The sequence below is a fragment of the Cyprinodon tularosa genome, unplaced genomic scaffold (genome assembly GCF_016077235.1).
Source record: "Cyprinodon tularosa strain WSP-4 unplaced genomic scaffold, ASM1607723v1 ctg20, whole genome shotgun sequence".
NCBI classification, from domain to species: Eukaryota; Metazoa; Chordata; class Actinopteri; order Cyprinodontiformes; family Cyprinodontidae; genus Cyprinodon; species Cyprinodon tularosa.
The window spans coordinates 1552271-1567042 of NW_024038734.1; the positions used below are offsets into that span (position 1 = coordinate 1552271).

The 14772-nt window shown below is 40.3% G+C and overlaps 1 protein-coding gene across 1 annotated transcript in view; it reads left to right on the forward strand.

Annotated features, from left to right (window-relative positions):
• The window catches only part of tspan17 (tetraspanin 17), a 40162-nt gene extending 31633 nt beyond the window's left edge, over window positions 1–8529 (forward strand). Inside the window, exons 4-8 of the mRNA XM_038284613.1 lie at window positions 596–766; window positions 1204–1329; window positions 4446–4493; window positions 5728–5844; window positions 7278–8529. Coding sequence (XP_038140541.1) covers window positions 596–766; window positions 1204–1329; window positions 4446–4493; window positions 5728–5844; window positions 7278–7343 — 528 coding nt within the window. The 3' untranslated portion in view covers window positions 7344–8529. The remainder of the gene's footprint in view (window positions 1–595; window positions 767–1203; window positions 1330–4445; window positions 4494–5727; window positions 5845–7277) is intronic.
• Window positions 8530–14772: the final 6243 nt, after the last annotated feature.

Consider the following 14772-nt stretch of genomic DNA (forward strand, 5'->3'; position numbering starts at 1 on the left):
TTTGCCCCAGTTGACAGCCCTCCGCCCCCCCTTCAGATGTAAGGTTCACACCAGCTATGGTGCTATGAGGGAAGCAGGTGTCACTTTGACACCAAATGCTCAGAGTGGTTACACATCATAAATATGCTCTAAATGCCGTCCCATTAAAAAGCAGTGAGAAGAATGTTCTGTGACCGCCTCGTTACCACGGAGGTGGTTTGTTTGGCGACGGCTGTGTGGGTAACAGAGAAAAATTAGCCTCATCGCTGGCTGCCATTCTGAACATCCACTGACTCCAGCAGATGTCCATTGGCGGCAATAAGTCAGGCGTCAGACTGAGAAGCTAATGTGGCTTTTGCGCATTTATCATCAGCCCCGTCTCCTGCTTTTACTGTAAATGGATAATGTAACTGTACCTGAGGGACCGCCGCCTTTGTTGCTTCACTCTCGCTTGTCACATCAGTTCAGGCGCCACAGCCAGACATAAAGAATGGCAGACCATCAAAGCTTTTTTTCTAATTTGTTTTAAAAAAAACACAATCTCCATAAGGTGGAGTTATTTGTTTTGTTGTGACTGAGGTATTGTTTGTGGCCGTGTGCGTCCCTTCCTCTGCAGTTCTCCGTGTTCCTCGGTTTGATCTTCTTCTTGGAGCTGACTGCAGGGATCCTCGCCTTCGTCTTCAAGGACTGGATCAAAGACCAGCTAAACTTTTTCATCAACAACAACATCAAGGCTTACCGGGATGACATCGACTTACAGAATCTCATCGACTTCGCCCAGGAATATGTGAGTTACCGCACCCTCTGACTGAAATCCTTGTGAGAACCGATCCTCCTCCCCAAGGCATTACTCATCTGCAGACTGGAAAGCCTCTATTTCCTCTTGCAAAAGCTTGTTTTATATGTTCATTTCATAAAGTAACTTGAGATCAGCGAAGCACTCGGCACCGAGGGCATTTTTCATAAGAACAAAATCTTAATTAATTCTAATGTAATTCCATGTTTTCATTATCCAATTAGATGATGACATGTTTCAGTTATTCGGCTCTTATGTGTAAACTCCAGGCTCTGCCCTGAAATATTGTCACAGAGATTAGATCTGTGGTTGATTGGAGGGGGGGGGGGGGGGAGTTCCTTGTAGATCCCACCAGCCACAGTAAGCTGCCTTTCTAAGTGAGCTGAAGAGCTTAGATCAGGTTTTTTTTTATGTTTCTGCTGTTTCAGTGGTTGTGCTGTGGAGCTCATGGGCCTGATGACTGGAACCAGAACATGTACTTCAACTGCACTAACAAGAATCCCAGTAGAGAGCGCTGTGGAGTCCCCTTCTCCTGCTGTGTCAAAGATCCTGCTGTGAGTCACTTATTAGTGTTAGAAAACAATGTTTCTCTGGAATAAGGATTTAAATGCAAAGTAGAAGTTTGTTTTTTCTTCTCTGGGTCAGGGAGTTCATTTGGCTTATGTAGGAAAGTTAAACTTCATCACACAAAGATATGTTGGATTGAAAAGCACTTTGTTTCATTTGTAAAAAAAATTTGCAGTTCACAGATTTCTGGATTGAAATCTAAAATTTTAAATGTTTTTCCTGACAGACGCAGTCATCAAAAATAGATAAAAAAAAAAAACTCTGCTCGCTGTCAAAATGATCTCTCAAAGAACACGACCAAAAAAATATGCAGATTTTTCATTGAACAGCGATTGAACAGAGACTGGACAAGCGTGAAATTTCACCATGTTCTTCCATAACTTACTTGTCTGTTTAAATCTGGAGCACTATTACAATAAAATGATTCAAAACAATAGAAGAAGGAAAATGGTCTTCAAGCTGAAACTACTGGATAGAGCAGACATGCAACATTTGAAATGAGGGTTAGCTTTTTTTAAGTTAATAGTTAAATTTAGGCTGAAAATTCAGCATTTGCACATTTTTCCACAATTTGTAAATCCTAGAGATCAAGGCTCAGCACTGTCCTAAATTAGTTTTTGTTTTTAATAATAAGTTTAATAAGTTTTTAATGCCGCTTGGCTAGAGGCGCAAGGCGTCCTTAGACATGGTGATGGAAAAGGCCAACTAAATTTATGAGCATGTTTGGATTAAGTACCGTATTTTCACGACCATAAGGTGCACCACACTAAAAGGCACAGTCTCAGTTATGTGTGCCATTACTGTATTTAACACACACATAAGGCGCTCCGGATTATAGGGCGCGGGTTTTATATACCGGTACATGTCCTCTACTACATTTAAATACCTCTACTGCGTATTTAAAAATAGAGCGGGAGCAAAACTGAGTATGATTGTGCTTTATTCATGTATTTATTACAAAGTATTAATCAAACCCATCGAAGTCATCATCCTCTGTTTCTGAATTAAACAGCTGCGCTAAATCAGAAATGCCAATTTCCCATTCTTCGCTGTCAGAGTCACTTTCCGTGCCGGGCGGCTCCTCGGAAATGATGCCGGCTTTTGCAAAGCTTGAACAACAGTGCCAGCAGACACGTTAGTCCAAGCATCTACAATCCATCCGCAAACTGCGGCGTAACTTGCCCGGCGCTGCCTTCCACTTTTCCTGAAACTGTGGTCTCCGTCGGTCATCCATCGCTCCCACGTCGCTCGCAGCCTTACTTTGAACGGCCGGTTCACACCGATGTTGGGCGGTTGAAGTTCCTTTGTCAGACCTCCCAGAATAACAGCAAGCACAGTGTTCATTTGTTTCACCATGTTTTTCACATCGGCTGTGAGATGGGCACGCATGGAGTCACAGATTAACAGCGATGGTGATGAGTGGAAAAAACCACCTGGTCTCCTTACATACACCTGCCTCAGCCACGCTTTCATCATCTCCTCATCCATCCAGCCCTTTTCATTTGCCTTAAAGGAATAGTACACCCAAAACATGATTAGCCTTCATTTTCTACTCACCTCCATGCTGAACAACACTCTGGAGTACTTTTTTGATATCTCAAATGCATCTGGAGATCTGGGAGGCTTCTTGCTGTCTGCTGACATTCAAATAATGGAGGTCCATGGCGCCCGAGACAGAAAGGTCCATAAAAGTCCACAAAAACGTGTCAATATTCCTCCATACTGCTCGTCCAATGTAATCCAAGTGTCCTGAGTGGGTAGCATCCAGAATTTACTCGAAACGAAGTCATTTAGAATGTTTTTAGAGCATAAACAGTAGTGTATAGGATTTCCTAATAGCGCCCCCATGCGCGCTCGCGATTCTACGGAAGCCGGCAGACCAAACCAGCGCATTCAGCTCGGCAAAGAACTCATGCTCTTCCTCAACACTGAAGTCCTCAGACATTTTTCTTTCGTTGTTTCTTTCTTTGCACAGGTAAACAGCACATTTCTTCTTCTACGCTTGCATTATCGGCAGACCAGACGCTGAATGCGCACTTTCTTCCGGTTTGGTCTGCCGGCTTCCGTAGCGTCGTGAGCGCGCATGGGGGCGCTATTAGGAAATCCTATACACTACTGTTTATGCTCTAAAAACATTCTAAATGACTTCGTTTCGAGTAAATTCTGGATGCTACCCACTCAGGACACTTGGATTACATTGGACGAGCAGTATGGAGGAATATTGACACGTTTTTGTGGACTTTTATGGACCTTTCTGTCTCGGGCACAATAGACCTCCATTATTTGAATGTCAGCAGACAGCAAGAAGCCTCCCAGATCTCCAGATGCATTTGAGATATCAAAAAAGTACTCCAGAGTGTTGTTCAGCATGGGGGTGAGTAGAAAATGAAGGCTAATCATGTTTTGGGTGTACTATTCCTTTAATAAGGACTCCAGCTGGAAAAGTCTTTAGGCAAAGTCTTTCTCTTAAAAATCACCACAGGCGGCAGTTTCTGTCCACACTTCCCCCTTTAACGTTCTCACGGCGGTCTCAACAACGTCCGCAGTAAAAACACACATAGGGCGCAAAGCACATTTGGAGGGAAAAAAAGACGTTTATATGCACCTTATAGTCGTGGAAATACGGTAAAATGAATCGGCTCTCCTGACACAAGCAGACATACGACTGTCTGCCAAAAGCTCAACTCTAATAAACTCTACTTGCCTACCTGTGCTCTCTTGCTTCAGTGCTTTTCTTTGTGCTTGTCAAGGTTTCTGCATATTGGCCGTGCTGTTTGCTTCCAATCTTTTTCTCCCCAAGTTGGATGTACTGTTTAGGTGTTACATGTCTATCCGTCAAAAACTGAAAATGCACTTTTCAGTCATTTTTAAACATAACTGTTCAGTGGCTGAACTTTCGTTGCATCCTCAGTAGAAACTTTGTGGTTCTTAGCCAACTTTATCATATTGTTTAAATCCTAATCCTAAAAATATCTGGAGTAAACCTTGATCTAGAAATCCCTTTTTTTAAGTTCTGAATTGTTCAAACTTTGGAAACTTTTTAACAACAACCAAAAACGCAACCTTAAAGTAACTGAAATCAATGTGTTTGTTTTCTTTGTAGGAGGATGTCATTAACACGCAGTGTGGTTATGATGTTCGGCGTGAACAGGTTCGTATCTTGACCGCCCTTTCGGTTTTTTTAATTAGATTATCTTAACTCTTCTAATTGTCTGATTATCCACACAGCATTGAAAGGTGGTCAAATCTGAATATAAGGATTCTTTATGTTTAAATGGATCCGTAAACATCATAGCAGGAAGGCAGCCTAGCAGATGGAGGGAATGTAAAGGGTTTATAAGCACTCTGACTCTCGTGCATGCCTCTTGCCTTTAATAACAGATTGTTCTTCTAACAGGGATAATTAGGCTCCAGTTTTAGCCCGGAGAGCAGCCTTACTCCACTCTGTAATTGGCCGCTCTGTGGGTTATGCCAGTCCGTTCCTTTTTTCCGCCATGCGTGGGTGCGGAAGCTACAACTCTCTGCACTGCAGTCACAAAGATTGCTGTTGCTAGGCAAACCACCGTACTGTGAAAAAGCTGCCACAGAGTTGATATGGATTAATTTTCTCCGTGCTCTGGCGCTGACCGGTGAAACTATCAGGGATGTGCAGACGGTTCCTGCGCAGCTCGCCTCAGGAAGAGCAGGGTGGGGAATGGGGAAGAGCAGGATACGTGTGGAGGACAGGGGGAGGGAAACAAAAGGCAGGGAGCGGAAATAGCTTCAGAGGAAGTTCACAGGCAAAACATGATATTTTTTCACTGGTTAACACGAGCCTCTCTTTTCCTACTCAGTGGTTGAAAGCCAGTTTTTGGGTTTTTAACGGGAACAAAGATTTTTCCTAGTTGACTCGACAAAAGTCACAAAGGAAGCTTTGTATGGAGGCACCCCCACCCCCCTTTGGAGTCGTGGCAGCAGTAAATTACACCTTTCTCTTTCTAAGTGTGAATCACAGGCTGGAATGATGACACACAGACAACCATCTGTCTGGTATTGGGAAAAAGATTCCCACTGTTTGCCTGTTCCAGGCTGGGTCCTCAGCAGGCATGTGTACGCTGGCTTCTTTTGCTCCAATCCGTCCTTCTATGTGGTCATCAAGCATGACTCAGCTCTCATACCGTGGCATGGCATCTTACACTGCTCAGGGATCAGTGGGCAGAACACTTCCTGGGTTGTTTGTTTGGGCCAGCTGTTGTTATTGGTCTGACTTCAGATGTTTAAGATGATCCAAGATGGCTCAAGTCCTCCGTCTCCACCAGATATGCAGGGAAATGAGAGTTTCTTCTGTCCAAAGTTTTGTGTTATTCTAATCATGCAGCTTTTTTTTTTTGTTTTTGTGTGAAAAGGAGCTGGAACGGCAGAGATTCATTTACACCAAGGGCTGCGTGGGACAGTTTGAAAAGTGGCTTCAGGACAACCTGATTTTTGTTGCTGGGATCTTTGTTGGCATTGCACTTTTACAGGTAACGTCCTTCCAACATTCACTTTGTATTACCTCAGTTTCCTTTGATTTCTGTGTTTGTTTTTAACTCACATTAGATGTGTTGTGATTCTTCTTCTTATTTTTTTTTTCATTACTGCCACTCGGTGGTGAATTTGTGTAAAATCAAGTCACTGCAGATAAACTGGTTTTATCTCCCAGTTCCAAAGAGTTGGGAGGTTACAGCGAATTGCGTCTCAATAAATGAGCAAATCAGGTTAAAGTTCATTTTAGTTCATAAAGTTCATCCAGCAGTTTTATTTTATGTATTTAGTACCATTTGGAATAAACCTGTAACACTTTCCAGATTTGCTTTAATTATTGAATGAAAATTTATTTTAAATTTATTTCAGTTTATTTCTATAGCACCAATTCACATTATGTCATCTCAAGGCACTTTACAGTTCATCAGATCATCCAGTCAGATTGATTCAAAGTTTTCTACCTAATTAAAAAACCAGTTGATTGTATCGACTCATTAACTCAATGGTAATCCCTCACACTAAGCATGCTTGTGGTGACAGTGGAGAGGAAAAACTCTTTAATAGGAAGAAACCTCCAGCAGAACCAAGCTAATTAGAAATTAGATTTACTTTGCATATTTTGTAGTGTTTTCTGTGGGTTTGCAAAGCGGACCTCCATCCAGAAGCTAATGCTTTTTAGAAGGTGACATGGACCTGTTTAGCAAACATTTATCCCTGTGTTTCGAGTCTACAGTTTCTCACAATCCTCTCAAGGTTGCATGTATTGATGTTTGAGGAGCATTTTCACTTCTTCCTTCTACTTAACTTCCCTTTAAAATAATTCAGGGCAGCATTCTGTGATCAACCAACAAAGCAAAGACCTGCCATAGTGAAGAGTACCAATGAGGGCGGGGATGTTTCCTCTCTAACTTTTCAGACCATAATAAACCACTAATTTATTAAACATTTTTTTTTTTTTATGTTGGTTTATTGTCTCCTTTCTATCTCCTCTTTCTTTCATATTTTCTCTTTTCTTTTTTCCTTTTTCTTCTTCTATTTTTCTGCTCTAATTACATAGCAGTGTCTATATAAACTGTAAAACTCCTGTAAAAATAAAGCAATTTATACGCAAACAATTGGAGCAATATGGCAATTGCCATACTGCTCCACTTGTGAAAGTAAAATCTGTTGTGCTCTTTTTGGCATCAAGACAATTATTCTTATTTCCACATTGCCAAAGAGGACACTGTTAAAAAATAAATAAAAAATCAATAAAAAATCTGACATAATATTCTAGGTTTCCAATAAACCTGCATATTGAACTAAATTCCTGATGACTTCCCTTTTAGAATATGTTTGAATTGATTAAAGTACAGCATCACATTTTGCCCTTTTTTCATGGTCGACGTCGTGAATATCTCTCCAGCTAATGTCTTCTGCGGCTGTTTTCCAGATTTTTGGCATCTGCCTCGCTCAGAACCTGGTGAGCGACGTCAAAGCCGTTAAAGCCAACTGGTGACATGAGCCCCACAGCACATGGCGGGCCGAGCCCCCCCGCGGCACACTTACTTACCGTCCAGGTGTGGATGGAGAGCCACCATTTGTACAGACAACAAGAAAAAAAAAAAACTCTCCTGTTCTTCTGGGACACTTGAAACGGGAAGAAAAGTATTCAATGCAAACCAAACAGCACAGATTTTAACCCAAATATAAAAGAAGACAGAGCGGCCGACTGGAAGGCTGATTTTTCTTTTATTTCTTTTATTATTTTTTCCCAAATTTTCTGTTTTTTTTATTCTTTTCTTTTTTTTATAGTTATGTTTATGCCTCAGAGATGCACAAAGGCCCTCTGTCATCTGGAAAGCCATGGATGGAAGTGAGGTGATAAAACCAATAAACTGAGTTTCTTTCCACAGGTCAGACATCCCAGATTATTTTCTTATTTTTATTTTTTTAACTCTTTCACCTCCACATCCCACTTTAGAGGAGGATGTTTGACCTTCCAGTCAGCTTGCATGTTATTTCCTCTCTTCCATGTGCAACTTAAAGTATAAAAAACATTATATTTGATTTTTTTAAATATAAAAGAAAGTGCCATTATTAACCTGTTTTTGTCTCATATATTACATTTGTCCTTTCTGCCCCCCCGTTACCTCAGGACCTGGTTGAAGAATTGTTCTTTCTGCCACCGGGATGAAGGCAAATCCTTAGTTTCAGTTTCTGTTGAAGATGGATAGAGCAACTAAATGCAGTAAAACGGGGACAGTCCTCTGGAGGTCACCCTGTTTGCCCTTCAGTGATGGATGTTTGATTTGTCGCCCAGTAGCTTGTTGTGGCGGGACCTGCGGGTCAGTGCCATATAAGGAAAATGGGTTTTACGCTAAAGATGTCTGAGCATCCCTGTGGGGCGTGGGATTGCTGGTTCGGGGCCTTTTGTTGACTTATGTCACCACTTTTTGTCTTATAATCTTTCCTCTGCATTAATTATCATTTAAATATGTCTTTCTTTTTCTCAGGCTTTCTTGATTTTTTTCCACTTCCAGATACTTATATTACTAAAGTCTTTTAATTTCATTAATGGCTTCAATATGTAGGTGGAAATAAAATTTAACGGAGACCAAATATTCAGCCGACCATTAGAGATTTCATCTGAATTACAAAAAAAAAAAAAACATTTTGATAGAATGTGAAATTTGGAAGTGCCACTTGAAAGGAGAAATCAAGCAAAGATTAAACAGTGAAGTTTGCTTTTTTCTTTAAATTAATAGTTTATACCCAGCGTTCTCATTTTAAAGGCATACTATGCAACATTTTTCAGTTAATTAATGTGTTCCTTAACGTTTTGGATGATTAAATAAGTCATTTCAGGTCGAACAAAGGTTTTCTCGGCCGCCCTGGTGGTCTGTAGGGGAAATACCGTACTTGCAATTGCAGGAGCCCTCGGCCCGCACCCACAGGCTCAGAAGTCTCGTGCATCACGAGAGTCGGTCTTGCTTTACGGCGAGAACTTGGCTAACTACAATCTTTGTTATTTAGACACATGCATAACAAATAATGTATGAAAACATGCTAAATTTTCAAACTCGAAAAGTGGAACAAAATAATCACTTACCGCAGTAGACATTAGGGGTGTAAATATTAATCGTTTTGTATCGATGCATCGATCCAACAGCCGACGATCCGATGCATCGACACGTCCGCAAGAGTATCGATTCATGTTTTTTTTTCCCCTCCGATCTATTTTTATCCATTTGCTTCTGGGCGTAATTCTCCTCCCGTGCTGCGGTGGCGCTACACCTATTTTGCCCTCCTGCCTCGCTCCTGGTTATACTCTTACAGCAGTGTGTTGCAGTGAGCTTGACACAGACATTTTTAAATTATGCTCAATATTGAAGCATGGTCTGTGCTACACACTGTGGGTCTAGATACGGCCGAGGCGGCGAGGAAGTGGGGGCGAGTTTAGTCCGACGACGGAGGGACATGAGGGCCATAAAGAGCGGAGATCCAGGTGGAAAAAGGGTCCCAGCGTTCTCGCGCACCTCGCTCTTCTAGTGGGTCAAACTTCACGAGTTGTTTTCTGCAATTTCGGTCATAAAAACAAAACAAGCCGGCCTCCTGTCTGCGGCACTGTTTGCGGTGAGCTACAATATGGGAGAGGAGCAGCGGAGCGTCTGTGGAGGGGGCGGGGACGTCTGGAGCCGAGGTATTGCATTGCACTGATTTTCTGCAGCATTTTTGCAGTATTTTTTGATGCAACTTTTCTACTTCTGTTATCGCCATGATGGATGTGATTTACACCCCTAGTAGACATGGTGTTTCGTTGCGTTCGCCTGTCTGCTAAGCTCAAAATAACTGCGCCTGGCTTGACGGAGAAACCAGGAGAACAGCTGAGCATATTTACGACGGTGCACTTTTACTTTCGCCCTCTGGGGGGAGCCTCGCTGGAAAATCAACACCGGTTGCATAGTGTACCTTTAAGGTGAATGCTGCTCTAACCTTTACTCACTGTGTAGTGCAGTAACCCATCTATTGAGAGCTCTTTTTTTTTTTTCTTTATGTTGTTTTTATTGGCTGTTTTATTCTGCTTTACATATCTTGCCTTCTTGTTTAGAATACAGCGTTGGTTATAAATGATAAGTCTGTATCAAGACAGTGTTGAACTATTGTATCTGGTTGTAACGGTGTCATTCTGATGACACAAACAGGATCTAAGAGGGCTGCGTACACAAACTCACTTTACATTTTGGATGCTATGCACACACGCCTGAAAGATGAGAGGCATTCATATTCTGTGAACACAACCCCAAAACTTTCCTGCTCCGCTGAGTCCGTCTGTAGAATAAATATCTTAGCACCTTCTGATCGTCTGCTGCGTGTACCTGTCACATGTTGCTTTTCGCCCACATGCTCCTTTTACTTCAAAACGCCACCCGATCAGAAGCCTGACGGGTTTTTTTTGTAGCCTGCCATGCTGATGTATTTTTAAACAGTGGAGAGAAAGATAGAAAGATGAAAAACAAAACATTTTTCTGCTGCTGCATGTCACAGATCGTGGAGCGGGACGACGTTGACCCCTGATCTCACCTCACGCTGGTGTGGGGCAGTGATTTTGGGAAAAGATGACTCAATATGTGCAAAGGAAGTTTAACAAATATATGAATCTTAAGATGTTTATCAACATTTTTTTTATTGCTCAGGCTTGTAGCTCAGGATAGATAGAAATATAAACATTAAAGAAAGCATTCAACAAAAAAGTGAAGGTAGATGAAAGGTCCACCGCTGAAATGTGACTTCCTAAAATAAAAGATTTAATAAAGAATTGTGTTTTATTGAGTCAGGAGGAAAAACTCAGCAGACTCTTCTCTCTGGGAATCCGCTTGTAATTCACCAGGTTATGATAAAAGCTTTACAGCTTAGTTTCATTTTCTTTTTGTTCCTCTTCTTATTTGTATCCTAATTGCACATGTTTTGAATTTAAAATAACCAGCTGGTAGTAGGAGACGCACATCAAGTCCTTTGGCTTCTAAATTATGCGGCGACAGCTAAATAATAAAGGTAAATATGCAGACTTAGAAGATCAATTAATGATTTATTTAGTAATAAATAGTGTTGCTCGGATACCAGTATCGGCTGGAGCCCTGATCCAGCACTAAAATGGTGGTATCGGTATCGGCGAGTACCGGCAAATTGGACACCGATACCGTTTTAAGAGTCAAAAATTGATTCAACTATTGTCACCCATTCCAGGTAGGCAATAAAAAGTTCTACTGGATTCACTTTGTATTAGTCTTTCTCACAAAGGTAGGCAGTAGCTTGAAAAAGCCATGATGGTAATTATTTTACATCACAGTAGTATGCAGTTCTTCATATATACACAATAGGGATGGAACGGTTTATGAAAACCGTCCGAACCGTTCGATTCGACTGTCTCGGTTCTGTTCGCGTGTGTTGCGTTCGGTTCATGCGCTGCTCCTTTTTCTCATAGGCGAAGCATTTACACTCCAGAGCAGAAGGTGGCGGTACTGCGACCAAAGCCAAACACCAGTAGTAAAGAAGAAGAAGAAGCGAAGCAGCGTAGCCGAGTGTAGCAGGGAGTTTTGTGTGGGTATGGCGAGTGGGAAAGAACAGGAGTTGGAAGACGCACCAGCAGCACTTTATAGGTCTGCTGTATGGGACCACTTTGCATTTAGAGTGACCTACGATGACGGCGGAAAGAAAAGTTCTGGATAAAAACGGTGTGCAAGCATTGTGCAACACGTTTTGTTTATGCTAACAGCAACACGACCAACATGTCAGGCTAACAATCAACGTATACTGAACCGAAAACCGTGAACCGAACCGTGGATTTTGTGAACCGTTCCACCCCTAATATACACACACATCAATTTCAAACCGATGCTATCGGTATCGGCCGATACTGCATAACTAGGTATCAGGTATCGGTATCAGGGCCAAAAAATGGCATCGGCGCAACACTAGTAATAAACTGCAAAAACTATCTAGAAATAAGCTAAAAAAAATAATACATATGTATATATGTATCTAACCTTAATTTGAGTAGGTAAATCAGATGATTTGCCAATGGAATGAGATTTTTTACTCTAAAAAAAAGATAATTAGATAATATGCACTTGAAATAAGACAATACAATTGTTTTTTTCTTATTTCAAATGTAAATTGTTTCGTTCCGTTGGCAAAGTGTCTCACTTAAGTCCTCAATTTAAAAAAAATTTAGATCTACCTTTTTTGCAGTGTATCCTGAATTTGGCTTACATTTGAAATGATGTTGACTTGTTAACATTGTGAATGGACCAACTATATCCCACTCTAGATCTTTTTCTCTCTTCATAAATGTTTCTATGCGTGAGTTCAGGCAGCTAATACCTCATTTAGAGAACCAAGGAAGTTAATTTCTCTTTTGGTGACCAACACTTCTCACATTTAGACAGCGCTGGGGAAATGGCCGTCCTCTAAACGCCGCTGAAGGTTGAGTAACTTGTGTCAGTTCTGCTGCATTACTGAGCTCTCTTGAACAAAATTATCCCTCCTCTCCTTTTTATTTTTTTTTCTGAATGGATGTGCTGATAATCCACCTCCCCTGTAATAAGGATGATTACGCCGGAGTAATTTACCCCCACAGTCCTGGGTACGACGGATGCAGAGGTGATGGAGTGGTGTGTGTTTGTTTTTAAGAGCTCTCGGTTGTTCTGCTTTTGTATTCCTTTAATGTAGCGTGAAGCGTGTTAATTATCCTCTGTCCTTTTATCGTTATGGCCTTCCATCGAAAAACATCTTCCTAATTTCTCCACCGTCCCTCTGGGTATTTTAAATCTCTCCAAGGGGGGAGCCTTATGCATACCACGAATGTACATTTCATTATCAGCATGGACCTACTGCTTCATGGTCAGTCGGAAACCTTCCTGCAGTCGAAACCACAAACGTATATTCAATGAAGATTTAGCTGTTTGTTTGCTTTTTTTTCATTATTTTTGCTCCATGCTTTAAAATGTTGACGTTTTTGGACATTATTATGCAATCATAAAACCTTTAAATAAGCAGGTAGAACAATTTATTCTGTTTTCCAAACCCTTTTTTTTTTATTTTTCAGTACCTGCTCTGTGGTTTCATCAGTAAGTAACCATTTCTGATCACATCGCCATCCCTCTGAGCTTTCAGCTCTCTTACCGGTCGACATGTGTACGTTATAATTTAGGCGAGCCTCACATCACACATTGAAAAGTCTTACCTCATCGTGTGCATTACGCTGCCCACATCCGAGCACAGAGGAACAGCTCAGCGGATTAGCTGCGGAGCATATTAACAGCAGCACCACGGTTATTAGCGCTGGCATTTCCAACCCAAGACGTGACATTTGACGCGGATACAAGCGTAAACAGGAGTTATTTTGTGAAATTGTCTGAGTTTACAGATCCGTAGCGAAATATGGACACAGTTTGCAATCACTCGACAAAACTGAAACCACTGCACAATTTCTTGTTTTACAGCAGGGCAGCGGAAAATTGGCTTTGATTGTGCATTTATAAGGTTTTTTGTTGTTTTTCTATAATTGTTTTGCTTGTAGCAGAATGCTATAAATGTTATGGGCTTTTCCTTGGCTGTAGCATTGTAAGAAATGTAAATGATTTTATTTTTTTTTTGGTCTGTTACACTGTATTTTATGTTACAACATGCCTCTTTCATATATTAAAGGAAATTATAAGACAATTTTTCTTTTCTTTTTTCTTGCATGATATAAACTAGAACTAAATGATACTTAAGCTGTTGTATCTTGTAAAAAATACACTCTAAATATACTGCACTGCAAGAACAATTTAAACATTTGTAGAAATGTCTTAAAACAAGAATTTTCCCTGAATTTGTGTGGTAAATAAGACGACCTGCCAATGGAATTAGTATTTTTACCCTTAAAATAAGTTAATTAGGTATTATACACTTAAAATAAGAGACTGAAGTTGTTTATTTGTCTTATTTTAAGATAAATTGTCTTATTTAATTGGCAAAGTGTCTCAGTTTAAGAAAAAAAGGCATTTATTTTAAGAAAAATTGATGTGCATTTAATTTTTTGCAGTGTGTTCACAGGATAATGCAATAGTAGGATCTGTTTAGCTCATTAAAATACCAGTGAAAGTATTCCTCAGGTAATTAACTACTATGCTAGTAGTTAAGGGCAACCCCCTAATTATACATATTTACTTAAATAATTTACTCTGTATTAATGAAGTAATTTTATTCATTTTTAAATACATTTCTTTTTTTTGAATCATCTTAAACATTTTTTAGATTATTTAATAGGACATTTACTTATTCAATTGTGCAATTTACAATTTAATGAATTTAAATTTTTGAATTTAAAAAGAATAAATGTTACATCTATTTCATTGGACATTAACAAACTTAATTTCATAACATATTGCAGCCTCCTTATTCCTCATGGATTGCATCACAATTATTGTAAAAGAACATTCTCAAGTCCCCCCCCCACCTGTTATAGAGGGACGGTGAATATTGATTATTAAATAGGGTTTGACCATAATTACCAGCATTTCTCTATTTTGGGGCAGTGCAGGGATTTTCTAATTACACTTTGATTCCAACTATTCCTTCACACGTTCCTTGTCTTATGCTGCTAACCACCTCTTATAACAGTGTTATAATTTATATAGTGCCATTTTTTTGTGTGTGCATAATTTACAACCAATTTCAGTATCCCTACTGATGAAATCCACACCCATAGTATCATACAGCCACCACTTTGCTTTACTGTTTCGACAGTGCATTCCTGGTGGAAAAAAAAGGTGTCATATGTGGAAGTACCGTATGTACTGTATTTATCCCATGCACCTTTTTCTTCCTTTGGCACAATCTTCTTCTTTGACTATTTGAGCTGATGTAAGGAGTAGTTTATTGATCTCCACTGTGAGATCAAT